This window comes from Gossypium raimondii, chromosome 9 (genome assembly GCF_025698545.1).
Source record: "Gossypium raimondii isolate GPD5lz chromosome 9, ASM2569854v1, whole genome shotgun sequence".
NCBI classification, from domain to species: domain Eukaryota; kingdom Viridiplantae; phylum Streptophyta; class Magnoliopsida; order Malvales; family Malvaceae; genus Gossypium; species Gossypium raimondii.
The window spans coordinates 48,550,087-48,574,387 of NC_068573.1; the positions used below are offsets into that span (position 1 = coordinate 48,550,087).

The 24,301-nt window shown below is 34.6% G+C and overlaps 4 protein-coding genes, 1 non-coding gene and 1 pseudogene across 9 annotated transcripts; 2 read left to right on the forward strand and 4 right to left on the reverse strand.

Moving 5' to 3' along the window:
- Window positions 1-510: 510 nt before the first annotated feature.
- On the forward strand, window positions 511-3,786 carry LOC105800655 (cryptochrome-1). Of its 3 annotated transcripts, none has more exons than XM_012631900.2 (5): window positions 511-617; window positions 892-1,445; window positions 1,546-1,767; window positions 1,952-2,664; window positions 2,830-3,786. In XM_012631900.2, the coding sequence occupies exons 2-5, from the start codon at window positions 1,100-1,102 to the stop codon at window positions 3,514-3,516; spliced, it is 1,968 nt and encodes a 655-aa protein (XP_012487354.2). In that variant the 5' UTR covers window positions 511-617; window positions 892-1,099; the 3' UTR covers window positions 3,517-3,786. The 3 variants fall into 3 exon arrangements, with proteins under 3 accessions (XP_012487354.2, XP_052476596.1, XP_012487355.2); XM_052620636.1 differs by having other exon boundaries at window positions 546-617; window positions 895-1,445; XM_012631901.2 differs by lacking the exon at window positions 511-617 and having other exon boundaries at window positions 655-1,445; window positions 1,958-2,664.
- A 126-nt stretch (window positions 3,787-3,912) lies between these two features.
- LOC105800668 (putative pentatricopeptide repeat-containing protein At1g12700, mitochondrial) lies at window positions 3,913-5,962 on the reverse strand (annotated as a pseudogene).
- Window positions 5,963-6,052: 90 nt separating this feature from the next.
- TRNAS-AGA (transfer RNA serine (anticodon AGA)) lies at window positions 6,053-6,134 on the reverse strand. The gene has a single exon. It is a non-coding gene; the product is annotated as a tRNA-Ser (tRNA).
- Window positions 6,135-6,474: 340 nt separating this feature from the next.
- LOC105800658 (carboxyl-terminal-processing peptidase 2, chloroplastic) lies at window positions 6,475-10,379 on the reverse strand. Of its 3 annotated transcripts, XM_012631910.2 has the most exons (13): window positions 10,214-10,379; window positions 9,547-9,907; window positions 9,308-9,457; window positions 8,940-9,022; window positions 8,594-8,802; window positions 8,380-8,448; window positions 8,042-8,160; window positions 7,657-7,732; window positions 7,539-7,580; window positions 7,343-7,451; window positions 7,143-7,240; window positions 6,952-7,045; window positions 6,475-6,878 (listed from the first exon to the last, which is right to left on the reverse strand). In XM_012631910.2, the coding sequence occupies exons 1-13, from the start codon at window positions 10,319-10,321 to the stop codon at window positions 6,753-6,755; spliced, it is 1,644 nt and encodes a 547-aa protein (XP_012487364.1). In that variant the 5' UTR covers window positions 10,322-10,379; the 3' UTR covers window positions 6,475-6,752. The 3 variants fall into 3 exon arrangements, 2 of the variants coding, with proteins under 2 accessions (XP_012487364.1, XP_012487365.1); XR_001135838.2 differs by lacking the exon at window positions 6,475-6,878 and having other exon boundaries at window positions 6,994-7,045; window positions 7,143-7,272; XM_012631911.2 differs by lacking the exons at window positions 7,657-7,732; window positions 8,042-8,160.
- Window positions 10,380-11,495: 1,116 nt separating this feature from the next.
- LOC105800653 (DEAD-box ATP-dependent RNA helicase 13) lies at window positions 11,496-17,192 on the reverse strand. Its single transcript, XM_012631890.2, has 15 exons — window positions 16,894-17,192; window positions 15,928-16,191; window positions 15,492-15,682; window positions 15,211-15,405; window positions 14,669-14,845; window positions 14,191-14,576; window positions 13,839-14,019; window positions 13,557-13,679; window positions 13,349-13,465; window positions 13,131-13,235; window positions 12,805-12,945; window positions 12,495-12,560; window positions 12,219-12,377; window positions 11,939-12,020; window positions 11,496-11,819 (listed from the first exon to the last, which is right to left on the reverse strand). Exons 1-15 carry the CDS (start codon window positions 17,096-17,098, stop codon window positions 11,767-11,769), a joined length of 2,445 nt encoding a protein of 814 aa, XP_012487344.1. The 5' UTR covers window positions 17,099-17,192; the 3' UTR covers window positions 11,496-11,766.
- Window positions 17,193-19,477: 2,285 nt separating this feature from the next.
- Window positions 19,478-21,308, forward strand: LOC105800659 (probable folate-biopterin transporter 9, chloroplastic). The gene is made up of 2 exons (XM_012631912.2): window positions 19,478-19,987; window positions 20,079-21,308. Exons 1-2 carry the CDS (start codon window positions 19,555-19,557, stop codon window positions 21,164-21,166), a joined length of 1,521 nt encoding a protein of 506 aa, XP_012487366.1. The 5' UTR covers window positions 19,478-19,554; the 3' UTR covers window positions 21,167-21,308.
- The last annotated feature ends 2,993 nt before the right edge of the window (window positions 21,309-24,301 follow it).

The window sequence follows — 24,301 nt, forward strand, 5'->3', positions numbered from 1 at the left end:
CCATAAAAAGAATCATGAAGATTCCTATACTAAGAATTAATTTAAAAAATAAATAAATTAATCTATATAGGTTAGATTAAAGAGTAAATTTATTATTTTTATTAAAATTTATCCATTTTAACTGTTAAAATTGATTCCTATATGTTAGCAACATTAGTTTTTAATAATAAAATGAATAGAATTTTTAATATAATGAACAATTTACTCTTTAATCTAATATACAGAAACTAATTTACTAAATTTTTTAAATAAAATAAACAAAATATAATTCAACTCTTAATACAAAAACTCCGTATTAGTTTTACTTATGTTTAAGCTCCTCTCTACCTGCATGTTTTCAATGCAGGATCATCTCGAAAGATCTTGAATTTTTCATTTTTATTGCAAGTATTCGATATTGTTTTTTTTAACACTTAAAAAAAACCGTATCTTGTAAGAAGTTTACAGTGGATCCACAAAGCAGACAAGATATGTCTCCCACCACTATCAATATATTTATATTGGGTCCCCCACGTGAACTTGACACATACAGGGATCCACAAGTATCTCCTTTGGCATAAAGACATTGGGTAAATTCACTTTGTTCAAAGGAAAATGTCATTCTACGATAATGCACTGTAAGTAATGAACAAAAACATCATCAATTTACCTTGTCTGTTTTTGCTAAATTTTATCTTTTAAAGCTTCTACCTTCACGGGGAAAAAATGGGTGTTTCTTCAATTATCTATTAATTTATTTCAGTTTGGTATTTACTTTGATTGTCTTAAATGATAGACAAAACCCTGTGTTGTGTGTTTTTAGTTGTCCTTGTTTGGAGATAACTCTTATTTCTTTTCCTTTCTTTTTGCTGTCTTGAATCTGTCCTGCTTTTTCACTGTATGCCATTAAAGAAGTTCTGCTAGTTGCTCATGGAGGTCTGCATCAAAGGTCATGGATTTTAGTGATATTTTGTAAACCTTTTTGGTGTTTTGATTGGTGGAAATTAGGGATTTGGTTGAATATCCTGGATACATAGAATCAGGGTTTTGTGAGTGGGATTTTCAGAACTTTGTTGATGTTCATGTTTTCGATTGAAGGAAAGATATAGGGGTTTCTTTTATGAATTCGAACACTTCGGTCTCACCGGAAAACATGAGTAGTAGCAGTAAGACAATAGTTTGGTTCAGGAGAGATCTTAGAATTGATGACAATCCTGCTTTAGCCGCCGCCGCTAGGGATGGCAGCGTTTTCCCGGTTTATATATGGTGTCCTAAAGAGGAAGAACAGTTCTATCCAGGTCGAGTATCGCGATGGTGGTTGAAGCAATCTCTTGCTCATTTGGAACAGTCTTTGAAGTCTCTTGGTGCTGAACTTGTGCTGATTAAGACCCATAGTACTCTGTCAGCTCTTTTAGATTGCATCAAAGCTACCGGAGCGACTAAACTCGTGTTTAACCATCTTTATGGTAGGTTTCTGATTCCTCTGATAGGTGTTTGTTGACATGCTTCTAGAACACTATTTCGAGTTCCAGTTCCTGGTCTTACGTTTTTGCTGTTCTTTCCCAGATCCGGTTTCGCTTGTTCGAGATCATAACATCAAAGAGAAACTTGCAGAGGCCGGGATTTCCGTGCGAAGCTATAATGGAGATTTGTTATATGAACCATGGGAGATATATGATGAGAAAGGGCAAGCTTTTACGACCTTCGATGCATATTGGGATAAGTGTTTGAACATGCAAATGGAACCCATTTCATTTCTTCCCCCATGGAGATTGGTCCAAGTTGCAGGTAATTTTAAACACTAACATGTAATCGGGTATGGTTCGTTCTAAATGATGTTAAATGGTCACCAGATCATCCTAATCTTCTTACAACATTCATCTTCCTTGAAGAAATTACTATATGTAAATGTATATATACACCTGTATGTTGCAAAACGAGTAACTAGTTTGCTGTATTCTTTCCTTGTCAGTGACAGGAACAGTAGAAAGGTGCTCTATTGAAGATTTGGGCCTCGAAAACGAAACAGAAAAAGCTAGCAATGCATTGTTAGGAAGAGCGTGGTCTCCAGGTTGGGGCAGCGCCGATAAGGCTATAATGGAGTTTGTTGAACATAATCTATGCGACTATTCAAGAAGTAGGCTTAAGGTTGGGGGCAACTCCACATCACTTTTGTCTCCGTATCTTCATTTCGGGGAGCTAAGTGTGAGGAAAGTTTTCCAGAGTGCAAGGATGAAACAGATACTATGGCGAAGAGAACAGAATTCTCAAGGGGAAGAGAGTGTGACACTTTTTCTGAAGGCTGTCGGGCTTAGAGAATATTCCCGGTACCTTACTTTCAACTTTCCGTTCACTCATGAGAGACCGTTGTTGAGCAACTTGAAGTATTTCCCTTGGAATGCTGATGTGAACCGTTTTAAGGCTTGGAGACAAGGTCGGACCGGATATCCGTTGGTGGATGCTGGAATGAGGGAGCTTTGGGCAACTGGTTGGATACACAACAGAATACGAGTGATTGTTTCGAGTTTCGCGGTGAAGTTTCTTCTTCTTCCATGGAGATGGGGAATGAAGTACTTCTGGGACACACTTTTGGATGCGGATTTAGAATGCGATATTCTTGGTTGGCAGTACATCTCTGGGAGCTTACCGGATGGTCACGAGCTAGAACGATTAGACAGTCCACAGGTACGTCGGGTTCCCAAAAAACTTATTAACTACATATACTGATTACAGCAAGTAATTCCAATACCCTCCATTTCAAGGCCATACAATCTATAATTCATGGTAACTTGTAATTTATGTTATCTTCATAATCTCGGACCTCATTTTAAGTTGATTTTTTGGAGACAGATTCAAGGCTCCAAATTTGACCCTGAAGGTGAATATGTAAGGCAATGGCTGCCGGAGCTAGCGAGGATGCCGACCGAGTGGATCCATCATCCTTGGGATGCACCTCATACCGTGCTTAAAGCTGCAGGTGTGGAGTTGGGGTTGAACTATCCGAAACCCATAATAGATATCGATATAGCTAGAGAACATCTAAGAGAAGCTATATTTAAAATGTGGGAAATGGAAGCAGCTGCAAAGGCTGCAACTTCAGATGGGATGAACGAAGAGGTTTTCGACAATTCCATTGGTATTGAAACCTCCACGATCCCAAAAGTCATCCTAAAGGAGAACTCTTCTTGTCCAACATATTCATCTAATGATCAAAGGGTTCCATCATTTCAAAATGGCAATAATGGTTCATTGCATAGGAAGAGAGCAAAATGTGTGGAAGAAGAAAGGTTGCCTGCTGATAAACCGAATAATCACAACAAACAAGCAGGGACTTCTAGAGGAGAAGAAGACTTATGCTCGACAGCTGAGTCTTCAGCATCGAAGAGGCAAAGTATTAGCAGAATGTCATTCTCTGTTCCCCGGTCTTGTTCTTTGTCCGATGGCAGGCCTATGCAGGAGTGTGAATTGTCTGATATGAAGCAGTCATGGCAAGAAAAGATCGATTTGGAACAGACATCAAGCAAGAATGGTAATTAAGAAGATGCAAAGTTTGATATAATTGTGGTTCTTGCTGTTTATCTGTCTGATACATCAGATTAAGGCAGCCTGCAAAAGTTAAACCTTCGACTTAGAGTCCAGGGTGTCACTGAATTTGCTCACAGTAGATAGATATGTAAGTCGAAATAGTGTGTTTTAACGTAGATGAGCATTACAAATCATGGGATGATATATTAATCAGCCATTACCAACAACAATATGTAGTTTTCTGCAATAAATGAGCAAAACTTAGACTATATTTGTATGAAATTCGAAGCTGGACTTCAGATGAAAAAGATTATGTCCCAGAATAGCTTTTCCATGGGTCTGAGAAGTGAAAAACGGTGTATAAAATTTGTTTCATTCATCCTTAATCTTTGAAGTACATCATCAACTAAACTGAAAATAGACATTATGATTCACTCTAATTTCCAGAAATTCTTGTCACAGCAGTATAATTGTTTATAAGCAAATTAATTCAAATTTACAAGTGAGAGTCATGACAAGATTGATTTACCATATAAGACGAGATCCAAAAATAAGGTGGCAGTGCACAAACCTGCAGAAAAGCCCTTACCGACCATTTCTGTAAGAAGTTCTGTTGCCTTTGAGGTATAATTGTTTCGAAGAAATCCCTGGATCATTACATTATAACAACAGCTATTAGGCAAACAATCATCATCTCCCATTTTCTTAAACAACTGGTATGCTTCATCTGGCAATCCCTCTTTACACAATCCATTAATCATTGTGCAATATGTGTAAAAGTTGGGTTTTAGATCACTGACTGAGAGTAGAAGAAATAATTCCTTTGCAACTTCGATATGCATAGCTTTCCACAGGCCATCAATTAGGATCGAATAAGAGATGATATCAAGTTGCAACCCGCTATTCCGCATTTCTTGAAAAACTTTCAATGCCACTTCAAGTTCATCACTTTTGCATAAACCATCCAGCAAAATTGAATAGGTCACCAAATCTGGAACTTTTCCAGAAGCAAGCATCTTTCTCCAAAGTTCACATGCAGTTGAAACTCTCCCTAATTGACACGTACCATGCATAAGAGTGTTGTATGTGACAACATCAAATTCAATACCTTGTTTTCTCATCATGCCAACAATAACTTCAGCTTTAGAAACCAACCTTTCTTGCAAAGCGCATTGATCAATGTATTATACGTGACAACATCAGGCTCGATGCCTTGCTTTCTCATCGTGTCAACAATAACTTCAGCTTTAGAAACCATCCTGTCCTTGCAAAGCACATCAATCAATGTGTTATACGTGACAACATTAGGCTCAATGCCTTGCTTTGTCATTCTGCCAACAATACCTTCGGCTTTAGAAACCATTCCCTTCTTGCAGAGAGCATCGATGAATATACTACATGTGACAACATCAAGCTTAATGCCTTGCTTTGTCATTGTGCCAACAATATCTTCAGCTTTAGAAACCATTCCCTTCTTGCAAAGCGGGTCAATCAATATACTATATGTGACAACATTAGGCTCAATGCCTTGCTTTTTCATTGTGCCAAGGATATCTTTGGCTTTAGAAACCACTCCCTTCTTGCAAAGGGCATCGATCAATGTAGTGTATGTGATGACATTAGGCTTAATGCCTTGCTTTCTCATTTTGAAGAAGAGATCATGAGCCTCCTTTAGCAAGCACTTCTTACAAAGACAGTTAAGGACAGTGCTATATGCTACAATATCGGGTTCAAAACCTCTTTCTTCCATCATCCTTAGAAACCTAACAGCTCAATCAGTATTCCTGGTATAACACAACCCATTCAGTATTGTAGTGTAAACAATTAAATCAGGTTGATATCCTTTTTCAATCATTTCATCAAACAAACTCACCGCCTGAGAAATCTTACTTCGATTACAAAGTCCTTTAATCAAAGTGGAAAAAGTAACAACATCAGGTTTAACACCTAGCTTCAGCATTTTGACCAAAACAGAAAACCCAGAATCAATTCCACCAAGTTGACAAAAGCAATTAATCAAGATGTTGAAAGAACAATCGTTATGGGAAACTCCCAACAATTCCATTTGGCTACACAGAGAAACAACAGTGGCATAATGTCTCATTCTAACAAGGGCTACTAATAATTTAGTGAATTCAACAATGGAACGCTTTGGGTGCTGCTCAATCATCTCATTAAACAAAGTCAAAGCATCATCAACATTATCGAAGCGATGATAAGTTTTTGGGTTTCGCCTAAAAGACATCGAGTTCTCACTTAAAGTTTCCATGTGATTAGAAACGGTGTTAAAATAACGAGCAAAAGAATAGTGGAAACTAGAAAGGTTCCTTCCACCATTAACAATGGAATGAAGAAGTAATGAAGAATCAAGCTTACCCATATCCCGAAATTGAGCAAAATGGAAAAGCAAGAGCTGAGCTTGAAATGAAATCTACAAATGGTGGCGACGGCGGCACTACCAGAACAACTTAATTTATGTATAGCTTGAGTAAATAAACAATATCACCTTTATTGGCTACAAGGCCACTGTAAAAAAAAAAAAAAAAAACGTGAGCGGCAGGATTCGAACCTGCGCGGGCAAAGCCCACATGATTTCTAGTCATGCCCGATAACCACTCCGGCACGCCCACCCTTTTTGTCATATTGTCCATATAACTTTATACCAAGGCACCAAAAGGTTAGAATTTCCTTTTCTAACGTTGGTCACTCTATTTCTTTTCATCCTTCATGTGGGTGATTGTTGGTAGGCTGTTAAGTCTCACAATTTCAGGCATTTCAGTTCAATCTCCTTGTTCCTCAAACAAGTAAGCATTGAACTCTCTTTTATTAGTTTTCACTTTTTATAATCTTTTTCATGATTGTAAATTGCCCTACCATGTTTCAATGTTTTGTTTTGTTCTTTCCCCCCTTAATGTTTGTTTCAAAACTCTAATTCCTTTTTGTGATTGATAAAACATTCAAGCAAAGAAATACAAATCACAACCAATTGAATGTCTTTCTAATACCAAGACAATGTAAAACATTTATACAAACCTGAAAACTCGGTTCAATCAGTTGATTATACAACGATCCTTAAAAGATGACACGGTAACAAGTACGGATTCAAATCTTGGCACGGATGATCTTTTTCCCTTATCCGGTGACCAGCATATGTAACATAGTCGAGAACGAAAGTAATTGTACTAAATTAAACCTTCAAAGAATGTTTAAATAATGCACAGAGAATGATCTTCCCCAGAAAGCATTTGTTATCTTTTAAATAGCTGAACATTATTAACATAGCAAGCAGATGCAGGGTCTTGAAGGCAGCCACAAAAACCGTCATCATCCTTCGGAAATGAGTTTGGTAGAGGATGGTCCGGGATCACACCAACCTACATGGAAGAACAGATGAAACAAGGGTCATGGGGAAAGAGCGAGAGAGATGCACAGAGATCGGCAATAAACCTTGTTGATATCATTGTGTCCAGGTGTCTCGTAACGAGCTACGGTAACAGCCAATCCAGAGCCATCAGATAGCTGAAAAACCGATTGGATCTTGCTGCAGGTGTGGAATGGACCACTCTAGTTAGGATCTACAAGGATATAGGAAGATGATATGCTTGTATATAAACTAAAGTAAACGAAGTGTAAATTACCCTTTCCCGTATGTCGGTTCTCCGAACAATACTGCACGCTTATTATCTTTCAATGCACCAGCTAAAATTTCACTTGCACTTGCAGTACCCTTGTTCACCTAATGGAAATTCGGGTAACGGAAACCATGATCTGACATACAGAAATAGAGTTGACATTGTAACAGTAAAAAATGAAGTCCTTTTGTTTAAACTGAGCTTACCAGTACAGCTAGGGGTTCTGAAGCTGCTATTGCTGAGCTTCCATCCGTGTCGTATATATCTCGAACACCACGATTATCACAAATATACACAATCACGCCTTTGTCTAACCTGTTCCACAAAAACAAATGATGATAACTTGTGCTATGAACTTGACATGGATAAAAGAAAATTTTAATTTCAATGGTTTTAACTTACCAGATCTTGGCGGTTTCGATTCCTTCAGGGAAAAGCCCACCGCTGCAGCAAATTTAATCTTTTAGAAAAACCTGTCTTAAGGGCGAGTTTAAAACAGATCATGTCGAAAGCTAATCACCTATTATCACGAAGGTCCAACACAAAGGCATTAACGTTATTACTCCTTAAAGTATCGATCGCTTCCTTGACAGCAGCTACAGTAAAATGCAATTTTTTAGGATAATATCCTATGTATTAGAGAAGGATGGGAAGGGTATCTCCAAAAGTCCCCCTTGGAAAGATGCTAACGAGGCTAAAAAGAGGCACAACCGAACTAGAAAAAGGTGAAAAAAATGCACAAAAAGATGAAGAAAACAAAAGGAGGTTGTTTATGCAAAGAAAACAAATTTAAAAGTTTATCGTGTGAATGGACTCCTAAGAAATTATAGGATATATGATTTCATGGCTTAGTCCAAATCTTCGACAAAAAGAAAAGAGTATTTGCAGTCAATATCTCCATTTACCGGAAGCCTTTTGGTTGAATGATGTTAGCTTAATATAACCGATTTTCGGGTAGTTCTTTTCCGAACCAGGAACTTCGCATAGCCTTGATTTTACAGGATTTAGTGAAATCTTTGCTCGCCTAGAAAGTTGCAATTGCAAAATGGGTCAATCTTAAATCTCTCACAAAAAAGGTATAAAAAATGACAGAATACATATTCTCCTATTTTAGCTCACCTAACTTGGAATGCATAATAACAATAGCATATTTTTGAATGCTGAATTAATTAATATCGGTAGAATTACTAATATATCAAGTTCAAATACATCATAAGATATTCAAATGAAACACTTAACTTACGTGAGAGTTAAGTGCTTTATTTCAGGTCCAGTTTGAACTGTTAATTCCACGGAACTTCCTTCTGGTCCCCTGTAGTTTAGTCAAAAAGATGAGCATAACAGTAAATAACTGAAAAAGAATGTATAAATCGACACATTAGCAAAGAAAATGGAATGAAAGATCTCTATATGGCTCTGCTGAATAAATATATCTTCCCCGAGAGTAACACGCTTACTGCAATCTCTCTGCTGCCTCATAGATGCCCACGCTTTCCGTGCTTGCATTATCTATTTCCAAGATAATATCGCCAGATGAAATGCCGGCCTGATTTGCGGGGCCTCCGGGAGTAGCTGAAATAACAACGAGCCCAGTTCGTGATCCTTCAGATTCTGTTGGGTAACCAATCGATAGCCCTACACCTGTAAGAGCCCCTTGAGTACCCGACTGCCTTCAGAGAAAATATACCATATTTTATGGAAACTGATACCAATGAAAATATTTCAATGCTGAATAATAGCTACCGTGTTATTCAGGCTAGAATTTAGTTAGTGAAGATATGAGAGAAAAAAACAGCCCCATACCCGCAAACTCTTGAACTTCTCGGGCTCTAGAAACCTAGTGAAAGGATCATTCAGTGTTGCGAGCATCTTTCTTATAGCCATGTCTGCAAGGAAACATGCAAATCGAACTTAAGAGTGGGAATGGAGATTACAAGGTAATAATATTTAACCTTCACAAACGATTCAAACACAAATGTAAAATGCAACAAGCAGATGAACATAACGTTTCCTAACACAACAACTACAAGATTGAAAGAATCATTGGGTTGACATTTACGAACTCATATGAGATATGAACTGATAAAACACAAAGATGCCTATTAAGCTGGTTGCAGTCCATTTTTACGTATGCATACAAATCTGGCTGCAGCAAACTATATTCTACTTACATGTCTCTTCTCTATTGTTCATCGGTTCATTTCGAAGTGCATCTTCTCTGTAACGAAACCAACTTTGTCCATTGAAAGTTTTGTCAATATATGCACGGTCTATCGTTCTCCATGCCTCTAGAAAGAGGAGATTTTCTTCAGAAAGCGCCCCTGTAAAATAAAAAGGAATCGGTACAAAATATCTAAACAAAAGAAACCCTTGCAGTTCACGAGACTAATTTAAGTAAACTAGAACTTACATGAGCGCGTGTTGCTTAGAGCAACGGAAGCAGAAGTAACCAGCAACATAGCAGCAACTAAGCGAACGAAAACAACCGAGAAATGTTCTCTGATCTTTTGCGAATGACTAATCACCTTTTGATGACTACTTGTATTCCAGGATCTAAGTAGGTGCCCATGCCTTATTGCAAATAAACCAGACTGAGATGTAAAGTTTTTATCCAGTCTGCAGAGTGCGTGAAACACAAACTTGTGCTTGCAAATCGCATTAGTACTGCTGCGCCAACTTCCAGAGTGTTCGAGATTCGTCCGTTTACACAAAATCCGACACAATAATCGAGCTTCAATCTTCTTACCAGGAAAAGATTTCCATGGATGAACCTGTGAGTGGTACACTTGAACAATTAAAACTAATAATAGCCTTTTGATTACAATTATAATATCGGCATTCATATAATAAAAATAATTTCCAAGCAATAAAATTCATGAAAAACATAAACTGCCAAATTTAATTAAAAAAATAAGCAAAACCCAGTTTAAAACCATCCCAAACTTAAAAAAAAAAAAAAAAAAAAACCAGCCATAAAAGCTCATTTCTCAACCTATGAACATCTAAATTACGATAAAAAAATGCAATCATTCCCATGCAAAACCTTGATAAATCAAGTAAAAGATTAAAAACATTACCTGAGAAATGATGATGGGGTTGAATGTGAAAGAAAATGGTTTGTTGGGGTTATCTAAAGTGAAAAGAGGGTATGTAGAAGATGCAGAGGAGCTTGCTAGCACTTCCATGGACACACAGCCCCACAAATTTCACTCCTTTCTTCGCTTTTCATTTCGGTCCTCCCTTATCGGGTTATTCTTTGAGGATAAACGAAAGTGGGCTGAACACTTCCTCTTTGTTTTTCCAAGACATGAAATGGGCCCAGGTTTATTACATTTTGCACTGGGAGGCCCGACCTGCTCTGGGCTGGGCATAGGTTTGGATTTCCAATTTTGGGTTGACCCGGCTCAGCCCGTTTTACTATTTTCAACCTCAGATGGGCCTGGACGGGTTGGACTCGAAGGTCAGAAATTTTTTAAAAATTAAACTTCGGCCTAACATAACTCAAACCATGAACTGGATCGGACTAGTCTGTTGAACCGGAAAACAACCTGGGTACCAATACGAAGAGGAGGCATTAGACAGGCTGATCCACAAATAGATATGAATTGGTTGAACTGAACTAAAAAAATGAGTTGAACTAACAATTGAACTTGTTCTTTTTGAATTATAATTTTTTAATAATTTATTTAATCGAACTATACAAACCAATCAAACTGACAAATAAGTGACTTGATGAATTTAAATATCGATTAACTTTTAAAATCTTTAAATTTTGGCATAATCATGTATCATAAAACCATATTTTCATGTGTTGTATTTGTGTTATACTATTTTTGATAGTCATATATTATGTGATCAAAATTCTTATTTTCAAGTTCCAAAATAGTGCCCTTTAAGTACTTCCACAAGTTTGGCAAAAGAAAAAAAATACATTTTAGATATTCAAATTATTGCTAGGAATAATTATGATTGGTATAATATTACATTTAAGTCTCGACTGTTTTTTCATTATCATGTCAATTTAATCAATTTAACCCTCAATTTTTACATATTTTATCATTTTGGTCTTTATTTCAAAAATTCAATAAATTTAACTTAAACATATACACAACGTTGCAAGTTAAATTTATTGAATGAAAGATCAAATTGATAAAATTGTGTAAACTTTAAAGCTAAATATCAAAATTACGTATAATTAACAATATGATTGATTATCATTAATTACTCACTTTTAAAATTATCAAGATTAAATTACACCATTTTTTAAAAGAACGAATTTGCTTAATATCAGCCTTTTTACCAATAATAATGGATGATATGCAAATATGGGTTCTTTTCACGTTTATTTACAGCTTCACATAACAATTCGACATTTGCTTCTTCAAATATATGAAAAAAACATACAAAAATTTAAATGTAATACCGTTGGACATATACTCGAATCCAACATTCACCCCGAGTTTAAGTAATCAAAATTCTCTCTCCGTACCCATGTTTGACACATTCCACAGACTTGGTACGGAGATTTGGTTCTATAAATATATAAAAACAACATTGAAAATTGTAAATGAAACCGTGTTTGATACATACTCGAATCCGGCATTCAAAGTCGAGCCCGAGTAACATTACCTTACTCTCTCCCTTGAGATTGTTTCTTCTGCTTTCTACGCTGGTCGCGTAAACCTGGAAATACAATGAAACAGCCAAAAGAAAAAAAGAAGCTTAGAGCATTCTCTTAAAAAGAGTGTGTGGCGAACAAAAATCAGAAAAAGAAAAAAGGACAGAAGAATAAATATCCGTACGTTTCTTCTCCTCTTTCCTTTTTCTTCTCAAACTCTCGGCATTTCTTCGTTTTTCCACCCTCTCTTTTACATCCATGTGCACCTGAGACATCGCAAAAGAGAGTTCATCTATCATGGTTTCGAACATGAAAAATATATGTCCAGCGCTAGATATGATCCAATAACTCGCAGCAGCCATTTGATTTGCACATTGGTATGAATATAAATCTACTCCAGTATGAGAAGGTTTCCGGGGAAAGAACAAAGTTAGGCTAGTAAATTAAAACATTAAATTTACAACCTCATGACCAGCACTCCGAAGTGCCTGGAGTGGTTCCACGCAATCTTGACCGATAACCACCATCTTCCGTCTCTTGTTTTCACCCAAAACCAAGTTGTCATCTCCATTTTGCTTAGCCAATTCTTCAAATTGATGCTGTATAAGATGTGTAACACCGGCCTGGGAAACAAGTAATATAAACAAATGGACGTAAATTATACACGGCAAATGAAATTGTAACCAACTAAACCGAGAAATGAATTTGATGAGTGCCGAACAACAATGTTAAGAACTCACTGCAGTTGGATAGCGATGTGAAAATGTTTTCGGGCGCAGTGGTCGTGAAAGCAATCCATTGAGCTCCTGTACCAAAAAAGAGTTGGTGAAGTTGAAATTCAGGGTTTAGTATGATCTATGATGCTTTGACTCTTCATTTAAGTACCCGTATATGACACTTATGTCTGACACATTCATATATAGGTCCAAGGATATGATCCTCCAAATAAATGGGAAAACTTCGAAAAATTAGAACATAGTCATGTGCGACATATACACCTGAATCTGAGTAACAGAGTATAATGATTATTTATTCATAGCAAATAAAAACCTGTTGTAACTTCTTTAAGTGATTAGAGCTGGCTTTCTTTTGCTTGAACTTCTTCACTCGTTCCTCCTCGCTATCGTAATTCTCAACTACTAATTCTAAAGACTCGGCGCTCCGTTCCAACCAGCTTTTATTCGCCCTTTCCTACAGGAAAACAAAATAAGTTTACAAATAACCAAGAAAGAGAAATTAAAAGTGCAAAATTAAAAATCAATTAGAATTAAACTAAGGAATAGGAGGTAAAAAGAAAACATTTCAAGCACGTATATTACTTGGTACCGAATTGTAATAAGGCTTGCAAGATGGCTAAATGATTAAAATTTATATACCTGGGAATCTTTCCGTGAGATCTTGTCAATTTGGCGTGCTAGAGATAGTCGTTTCATGACCTCAGGCATGTAAGAGCTCTCTAAAGGAAAATGTTTGATGCTTTCCTGCATACGGATCCAATGCACTAGTAAAGCATGTAAGCCAACTACTAGATGATAAATTTGATTCAACAACTAGGTTTAGATAAGAATCAGGAAATTTTCCTTCAAAACGGTACCTTAGCAAATGATTTGCAAAGAGAGGCAAACTTTGCGGAATCATTTGGAGAGATAAGAGCAATGCTGCACCCATCAGAAGAGGCTCTAGCAGTTCTTCCACTTCTATGGACATAAACCTAAAACCGGAAAAATATAATCAATATTGAGATTTTAAGACTAGGGGAATATTAACGAAATCTCATTAATGGGCATCAAATTTCAACATACTTCTGCTGAATGAGGAAGTTGATAGTGGACAACGGTTCGAACACCGGGAATATCAAGGCCCCTTGCTGCAACATCAGTGGCAACAAGAATACCATGTTCATTTGCACGAAAACGGTCAATGGCCTGCATCAAAAAGAGAACCGGACAGGGTTACATTCAAGCAAAAATGATGGCTAAAACTTGGGTATGAAAGGATTCGATGTGCAATTATAAAAGATGTAGAAATCCCAAATCTCTTCAGACTATCTACAAAGAAGTGAAATGTAGTCAGGGGAATGAAACCTTCAACCGAGCTCGCTGCTGCATCTGAGCATGAAGAGTTGAAACATTGACGCCAAGGATGCGCAATATTGAAGAAATATGACGCAAAGCTGCAATCGATGTACAGAAAACAATTGTTCTCCCTTCACCGTGAATACTCAAAATGTAATACAGATAGGCGTCTTTATCTTCTTCCCTGCATCTGCAGAATTTATGATAAAGTATTATTATTCTGCTACAAGAAAGACCACCATAGAATTCAAACATATGTTCTAATTTTGGAAGTTGCAGATTTCATCTTTAATCGTAAAAAATGTTTGTAAGTAGATGAGTTAAAGGAGCAAAGCTAGCAAAAGAAAGGTAAAGCACTTACTCAATAAAAGATTCCTCAAGGTTCTTTGCTAAAATTGATGCATTTGTCAAATCAACAATTGCAGCATTGGGTTTCATTCCTGCTCGCTCAGAGAGAATTTCAATCGAATTCAGCCCGTCGGTGGACTGCTTGGATTTTAATGAACCACGCTTTAGCTTCTTGCGAAAATCAGCAGAAAGTGCTAAAGTTGCAGAAAAAACAAATGTTTGTCTCTTTTTTCTTGATAAGCTTGAAACCGTAACACAATTCTGCGTGTTTTGAGATTGTCCGTCAGTAGTACCACTGGTCATAGGGAGCATTTCAATTATGGACTGTAACTCTCGGAAATGTCCCGCTTCAACCATCCGATCAGCCTCGTCCAGTACAAAGAATGATAATGAATGTAACTGCCACAATAAAAAGGAGAGTGAAAACGATGCTCGATTTTAACAAATCATAAAAAATTAGAGCACTTGAACAAAATCATTTCATTTCTAACCTCAACAAGATGTTTTTCTCCCCCTGACATAAGCTCCCATAATCTCCCTGGAGTTCCAACAATTACCTCAGGCCTCGTTTTTAGTAGACGTTCCTGTTTCTCTGCTGACATGCCACCAACAATGGGAACCACTCTAACATTGATATCCTTGGCAAATTCCTTAAGATGATCTGTAACCTGGAGAAAGGAAATAAAATGTCCAAAAATAGGTAAAACATACATGCAACTGAGACGACCCTATGTGGTGTTAAAAGGGTTAGTGTGTTCTGTGACAAAATGCAGGAGAATTCTCAACTACGATAACTCATTAAAAAAATTCATGGAGCTAGGACTATGAAAAAAGGGTAAGGCTTTCAAGGTCCACGCATCCAAAGCTATAAAGCTTCAGCATTCAGGTTTTAATAGACTAAATAAAATACCATTTATTCTTATCCAAACATACATGCAACTACAATGACGCTATGTGGTTTGAAAAGGGTTAGTGTGTTCCGTATGGGCAACTGACGAGCTGACAAAAGCAACAAGAAGACGATTATTAATACCTGGAGCGTAAGTTCCCTAGTAGGAGTAATGATAAGAGCTCGTAAAACACCTTTTGGAGCATACTTCCCTGCTTCTTCACCCTTCTCCTCAAGCATGTTTGCAGCTTTTTCCCTTTCTTCTAAGAGACGTTGGAAAATGGGCAGGCCAAAGGCTAGTGTTTTCCCAGATCCCGTCTCAGCAGCACCAATAACATCCTATCCAATAAACAAATTACAATTACTTCGAAAAGGACATCATCATTGACAGTAAAACACTTCATACAAGAATCTAGACAACAAACCTTTCCCTGATGAGCAGCAGCAGGAATACAAGTTCTCTGTATGGGAGTAGGTTCCTTGAAACCAAGCCGAGATATTGATTTCATAAGCAGAGGGTGAAGTCTCAACTCATTCCATGCATAAAATTCAGCATATGCTTCAGCTTCATCTTCATAAAGCATCTGTTCTTTCTCATCATCTTTGCTGTCAATAACTGCAAATACAGTTATAAGATTATGTTGGGGTCATAACACATTACATTGAGTGTTAATCCAGAAATCAACAAAAAGGTTCGTAGAAGGATATACTTGTGGTAAATAAAGCATGATGTAGTCACACGACACAAGCAAAAGGGGCTTAGAAGTAGAAGATACCAGTTAATTAAACAAGTCTTAATCAAATAATACACTACAAGTAGTTTAATCAGTGTATCAAAATCAAAATACTTAAATCACTAACCAGTTGCAGACTCATCCTCTTGTTGAACAGCCTTTGCCTTTTTCTTCTTACTCTTCTTTTTCTTTTTTTTGGCCTTCACATTCTTCTCCTCTGCCATTCCCTCTGCAGGTTCGGGTTCATCTTCAGCATCTTCACGAGAGCCCTCAGTGACTTCCTCAAGTTTTTGTTTCTTCAATTTTGAATTTTTATTAGAAATTTTCTTCTTAGCTCCAGGCACATCTAAACCATAATCAGATTCATCGATCTCTTCAAGGGAAAGAAAGCCTGCATTCATTATAATCAACAAAAATTACAAAATAGGAACAAGCTCAAACCGTCCAACTGTAACCCTTAGCAGAATATAGCTCCAAGCAAATATTTTAAGCGACATAAACACTTCCAAATACTTAGTTTAACTTTACACGAATCATACCCTTTACTACGCTTATATCATCATTGTTTCATGCACAACAAAAATTAAAAGCCACAGATGTTATCGACACTTTGCAATGAATTTTCTGCACAACCGAATATCGTCAAATTCAAACCTATGAACCCAAAATTCCATAACATCTGAAGACTTTACTAGTTACTTAAGTTCTTTAGAAATGTGACAAAAGCAAAGAAATAAATAAAATGAGTAACAAAAAGTAATCCTAAATGACCACTTTGATTGACTTAGTTTATCCTTTTGAAATCCAATCCCTTAAAAACAACAATGATAAAACTAAACAGATACTAAGCTCCAGCACCTAAAACCCCATAAACCCAAACATCCCTTCAGTTCCAAAGCCAATATTAAGTCAAATCAAAAAAATTCAAACAAACAAAAAAACAGTCATCATCTTAAACTAAGTCATATTGCTACCTTGCTAAAGTTAAATGAACAAAAAAAAAACCAAACTAATAATATCCATGTTTTAAAACTTAACACATTCTAGCAAAATATATAATATATGGGATCTTGCTGTATTTATAAAGGCTAACCTCCGTCGAGGTCCCCAGAGCCAATGAAGAGAGAGAAGGTGTCATCTTCTTCTTCGTTGGGAAGAGAAGAGTTCCAAGGAAGTGAGTCGAGTCGTTCGAGTTCTGGGTCATGTTTTGTTCTCTTCCTGTTTTGATTCTTTTTCTTTGAAAGTGAAACCGATTGCTTTTCTTCTTGTTGTCGTTGCGGCGGTGAAGGGGTGGCCATGGCCCTGAAGCTTTATTTTTTTTGGTCTGCTGGAATAATGGTTTTAGAATAATAATCGGAGAGGAAGGTTTTTGGTTTGTTTTTATAAGATCGTTTTATGCTTTGGAATGTGCCGTTTCACCGTATTTCTCCCGTTTTTATATAATTATTTAGGGTAAATTAGACCAAAGTCACTAACTACTACTAAGTTTACACTTTGATCACTTAATTCTAAAAAACTACAAATTGGTCACTGGACTATATTAAGGTTATTGTTTATGCCATTGGCCTGTTAACTTGGTAATCGACTAAAATCGAATTAACCAGTCGAATTGATTTAAGTCGATTAATCGGTCGGTGATTGAACTTTAGTTCGATCGAAGTCTGTTAATAATTTTTTAAAATTTCAGTCACTTATTAATTCAGTTCAAAATCAGGTAATTAACCGAATTAATCAAACTTAATAATTAATATTATGTGTTAATTATGTGCTAATTTCAAGACTTATATAGTGTTTCAAGACATGGAATTTCGGTTAATTTGGTTAACTTTTCAAGACAAAACCATATATTTCCGTTAATTTTAATGTATTTTTTTGTATGTTTTATACTTGTTTTAACAAAAGACAAAAACATATAAATTTCAGTTAATTTGGCTAACTCAATGAATTAACCAAATATTTTGGTCACTATTTATTATAGGGTAAACTATATTTAATGTCATTTAACTATTAGTAAATTTATAATTTAATCACTCAATTTTAAAAAGTTACAAGTTTACCGTTTAATTGTTAAAAGTTATGTAATAAGAATTTGGAACCTCTTTATAGATTGGAATAATATCACCATGGTCCAACCACCTCATTCGATAAAAAAAAACACATTGAAACAAAGTTTTTTCCCCTCACGGTTTAACTTTTTAATTAACTAGTCGTAATTTTAACTCAAAACTCTAACAAAGAAGCTCTCAATTTCTTTCTATTGTCATTGGATGGTCGTTTGACTCTGTTATATTATTGTTTTTAGCGAAACTTTCTCTTTAGCCATTTGGATTAAGCTTCTGGCACCTAAAACTCTTGATTAACTCTTGACTAAATATGATATATTTGAGTTCGTTTTATATTTTAATTCTCTTTTCTCTTGACTAAAATGAGAGATTTTCTTCCATTTAAAAAAAAATTTGTTTGCTTTGATTGTAATTGGTTGATACGATTTTGGTCGATAGAAAATGGTGAGTGAGTAAAGTATGAAATGTTATCGAGTAGATTGAATTAAAGGTAAAAATTTCGTTATAATCTTAAATTATCAAATTATAATTAATCAATGAAAGATTTAATTATAATTTAAATTTAGTGGTGGATCCAAATTCATCACATATACTAAGCTATCTATCCAACTATCTTTATCACCCTCCATCACTTATCATTTTCCATCTTCATTTTCATCCTCCATTCTTTCATCTTTGTTTTTTTCTTAATTCTAGAAAGTCTTGATTAATTCGCTTTTTTACTTGTTTAGTTTTCCAAACTTTTCTTTATTCTCTATTTTTCAAAACTGAAAATTTATATTGATTTATCACTATATTTTTAAAAATTTTCAGATTTGAATTGTGTTTATTATTATTGCATTAAGTTACTTAGGAAAATATTTTTTCTAGCAATTCGAGTTGATTGTTGCACAACATAAATATTTGAACTAAAATTAAAGATTATTTATAATTTTATTCATGTCATATTTTATATTATTTTTAAGTTGAAAATTAGTAAATTACTAGATCCATTTTCAATGCTTGAAAACACTAGCGTAACTAAACTATGCTCGTTGGCCACGCAGCCGCGGAGCCGTTAATGTCGCAAAACACGAGCGTGGGAAACAGGCGCGCGTATGAAATAACCATCACTCTTTTATTACAGAAATACCAAAAAAGCAACGGTTCATAGGAGTCTTCGAACAAGATGTTACACGTGTTGTTACTATCGTTACTTGAATATATCAGCATTTGGACCGATTATTCATTTGATTTGACCCCATACATCCAACATATTTTAGGACATAAAGCACGTGGTCCGTCCATTTTAAATCGTAATCGATGCCTCCTCAAGAATATAATTAAGGATATAATTAAGGATTAAATATTTGATTCATATATAAACTTTAATTTAACGTGTAATTTAATATATAAATATTAATTTAAATTAATTATATATATAAAAATTAAATTGTGGTGTAAAGTTTTATATATAAAATCGTTTAAACATAATTAATATAAGTAATTCACATATATTTTTATTTTAATTTTTATATGAATAATTAACTATTCACGTGCATGAAATATAAACGTATAGATTCAATAAAATCCTTGTATAATTTTACCTTTTAATGTTCATTCTTCCTCATAACTTGAATATGTTTGATCTTCTTCATCCTCTGCATATCAATAAAACTCAAGAAAATTCCATTTTTTAATCTACAAAAACTATGATTTACCCAGTAATTTCCACTAAAACTCCGATATTCTTGACCAATCCCAAAACCCCAAGAATCCATGAAAGCTGCACAAAGTTAAGATCAATATCCAGGTCTTCACAACATCAAAATCCTATTCAAAATGACATAAAACCCAAAACCCAATTCATAAACCCTGTTCTAATGACCAACACAAAATCCCATTATGGTTTTCAGGCGATGTTGTCTTTGTGTGGATTGGGATATTGGGTTCAAGGTTTTAGGTGTTTCCCATGGCTGGCTTTGAATTTCCACATGGCTCACAATCTTAACTTCAATCCTTCAACATTGCAGCTTGTTCAAAACTCTGCTAATTTTCCCATGGTAGCCAAGCCTCTTTATGGTATCCTCTCAGATGCTTTTTATATTGCAGGTCCTCATAGAATACCTTATATTTGCATTGGAGGTCAGTTTTATATTTCTTGTATTTAGATCAGTAGATGTTTGAGAAATTTACTAGCTTAAAATATGGTATACTGATATGATCCAAGTTTCAGTTCTTTTGCAGATACTTTCATGGGGGCAATTAGCTTTGATTCCAGTTACAGGTCAAACACTACCTTCTTTAATGGCATGTGTTCTTCTTAGTAACTTTGGAGCATCCATTGAAGAAGTTTCAAAGGATGCTCTTGTGACAGAACATGGTCAAAAACACAGAATCAAAGGTCTTCAATCTTATTCTTTCATGGCTTTAGCTGTTGGTGGGATCCTAGGTAACTTCCTAGGTGGATATTTCTCACACAAACTACAACCTAGGACTATGTTCCTCATTTTTTCAGCTTTGTTATCATTTCAACTTGCAATTTCTTCATCAGAATGTCTTGGTTTGTCCCACAGACAAACCCCAACAGGAAAATCCATTACAGACAACATTAGAAAACACTTGTCTGGCCTTATGATTGCCATAAGTGAAGACACCATATCCAAGCCATTAACATGGATCCTAACATCCATTGCAATGGTTCCTATCCTGTCAGGTTCAACCTTTTCCTACCAAATTCAATGTCTAAACTTAGACCTTTCAGTGATTGGAATGTCAAAAGTAATAGGCCAATTGATGCTTCTTTCGTTGACCCTAATCTATGATAATCATTGGAAACAAATCCCCACGAGAAAACTTGTTGGTGGCATACAATTTGTGTATGCATTTTCCCTTTTGCTTGACCTTATTTTAGTGAGACAGATCAATGCGGGAATTCATATATCAAATGAAGTGTTTACCCTTTGTTTCTCTGGTTTAGCTGAAACACTAGCACAGTTTAAGATCCTTCCTTTTATGGTGCTGTTGGCAACATTGTGTCCTCAAGGTTGTGAAGGGTCTTTCACTTCGTTTGTAGCATCGACGGTGTGTTTATCGTCTCTTGTTGGTGGGTTTTGGGGTGTTGGATTGGCTGCTTTGCTTGGGATAAAAGGTGGGGATTATACGAGCTTGCCTGTTGGACTTTTGATACAGTTTGTTGCAGCTTTGTTGCCTTTGGGATGGATTCATCAATTGCCTATGTCTTGTCCTGCTGAGAAGGAAATGAAGAAATGTATTGATGAAACTCAAGGATTTGAAAGAGTTGTTGGTTCAGTGAGAATTTGAGGTTGTTACTCAGGTTCGGGTGTGAGCATGGAATGTTCAGATATGCATCTATTGGGTGAAGGTTGACCTCTTCTTGAGAAGTTTTCAAAATTTGATATGTTCGGAGCTCACGAATTTTTCAATGGGTCAATATTGTCTTTAATTGGGTTTTTTCCTCAACTTTACGAGAGCTTGAGTGCCATTTAAAGGGCACGGTTTCTAACCCTACTAAGTGCAGATGACCGAATTCAATTGATAGTTGATTGTGCGTCATGCACAATCTGTTCTGACAAGATGCTCTTGCTTTATTAAACATGTCGCTTCTTCAAGCAACCTTAAGCACTTAAACTCTCTGCAAAGTCAAGAGACAAAACCACAACAAGAGACAATACCGACCCGTTGAAGGGTTCATCAACAACATCAAATATAAGAATAAACCCAATGTTTAAGAATAAAAGATTCAAACCAACATAATACCATACGTGGATTAGTTCTATCTCAAGTTCCCTACAGTGTCAACCAATCAGCCATCTTTCTGCTTGGATTATCTTTGTGCGACCAATAGTTTTCAATTTTCCGGTGTGTAGGTATGTTTCATATCATCTTATGCTTTAAATTATGAATAAGATCATAGTATTTTGTACCGTTGGTTTTACCTCTAAAAAAGAAAAGCAAAAATCAGTTCATCTATGTTTTAAGTTTTAGAGTGATATCGATGTTCGGTTACTTCTATTAAAAAAATAAAAAAAATCAATTTAACCTACCGTAAAATTTGTCTGTTTCGATCCATCAAACCTTTCGATTTTATCTCAATGTTTGATGTATCAAAATACAATTTATAGAGAGAAAAGAGGAGGATAATGAATATTCAAATATTAACATAGGATGGTAATATCTCACTTTGTTTATAGTTGACTTAATTTCACCTTTATTTTTAATGAAAAGGCAAATTACATGTCACTAAATTATTAGTAAATTTATATTTTAATCGCTTAACTTTAAAAAGTTATAAAATGATCATTTAACTATTTAAAAGTTTTTATTTAAGTTACTAAATTATTGGAAAGATTTTATTGAAGTCAATGGATTGTTAAATTTTTTTTTTAAGTACGGATGAGCTCCAAGTGACGATTTGACAATCGGTACTATAGATTAGTACCCATCAATGAGTAGAAGTGCAAACCTTATGTCCAAATTGATCTGATAGTTAGTGTCAGATATTGGAGAAGAAAAATGTTTGGATTTTGGTTTGCAAATTTGGACAAAATTATTTCTTATATTTTATTTTACTTAAAAAAATATAAGATATCTAATAAAAACATGCCACGTGTTATGTTTTTATTGCTTGGTATCATATTTTAAGATAAAATTAGAGGAAATTAATAATTTAAATATTACTTTTGATAATAAAAATTAAAATACATAACTGAAAAAACAAGTATAGTTTTTGGAAAGGAAGTGTAATTTAGGGCGAAATTTACATTTAAGCTTTAGATTTATATGTTGACATATAATTGTATTTATTATGTGCATAAAATTTTGAATGGATTAACAATTTTATATTAGATGAATTATTTAAAAAACAATTTCCTGTACATAATCTACTTATATTCTTTTCATTTTGTTCTTTTATGATTATTGGTGGGAATTATTTCTCAATTTTAATTCATTTTCCTAGTAAATTAAGTTAACCTTAATTCATACATAAAATAGTTAATTTAATTTACTCTTAATTTTATTATTAAAGATAAATATTAAATTAACTATTATTTATGCATTGAGGAAAATGACAAATCTACAAAAGATAACTTATGAGATGACTGCAATCAAAGAAGAATCTACTTCTAATCTTTAACGTAGGCTTTACTACTAGTACTAATATATTAATAATAAAATAACATATCACTTTGTTTCTAACTTCAACTTTCTCTTTGAAAATGACCTAAGATGGAAGGTAATTTTTAAATAAAAAAACCCCGCATGAGAAATATAATTAAAATATAACATACCATAATAATACGAAATAAAATTATGAATATTTTAAAATGCATAAATATCATCCTAAAAGATCCAATCAGAAAATTGTACTTTTCTTTCCTCCTAAGTATATACTCCTTGAAACCCAGATGCTTCATCATCTTTTTCTTTTTTAGAGCCACCAATTTATGCTTTAATTGATGGCATAAAACTTCAAAAGAGAATAATTAAAGGAAACATAGCAATGACAAGACATAAGGGTTCTATAGAGTAATAAAAATAGAAGTGATATGTTGTGTATTTAGTTTGATGGGGTTGGAATATTTTTCTTCAATTAGTCGGGAATTTTATTATTTTAATTAAATTGTGATTGGTTTTATAGAAGAAATTATTAATATATATAATTAATTTACAAAGAAGCATCCATAATTGAAGAATGTCAAATTAAGTGACATTATCACCGCACTTGCAAGTTAAAGAATTTAAGTTGGGAATTAATTTAATGCCTGAAATAAGCACAACAAAGAGAATCTAGTTCCACTCTTAGCCTCTTAATTTATTTTAATTTTAATTTTATGCTATTGAAATTTTTATTTGAGAGATTAAATATTGAAAAAAATTAAAAAGAATAAATTTGTATCAAACACGTGATAATATTCGACAGTCACTGTGAATCTTAATGACATAAAATTTAAATATATGGGTTAATTATGTAGTGAAGTAAATTGATAAAATAAAGAAAACCTAAATTATAATCTAATGCACTTTATAACTATAATTAATTAATGAAAGAAACAATGAAATAGTTTTTAAATTAAGTTGATGGCAGCAAAATCTGCCAGCACTAAGAGGATTAGATGTGATTAATTATTCTGATAATTAAGGATCTTCATGTTAATATTATAAATTAATGTTGATTCTTTTCTTTTCTTTTTTTTTAAGAATGTTTCTACAAAGAAAAAGAACTTGAAAGTGCAATAAAATAAATACAGTAAAGTTCCTTAATCATACACTTTAATACTCTTTTCATCTTAATTTCCTCCCATGAATTTAATAACCAAATATTACTTAATAGTATGTGTGGCACCAATTTGAACTAAAAATGCCACTCTTCATGAGTTGAGTTGGATTCAAAAGTACGTTTCACTATTTACGATGATAATTATTCTGACTTTAGAA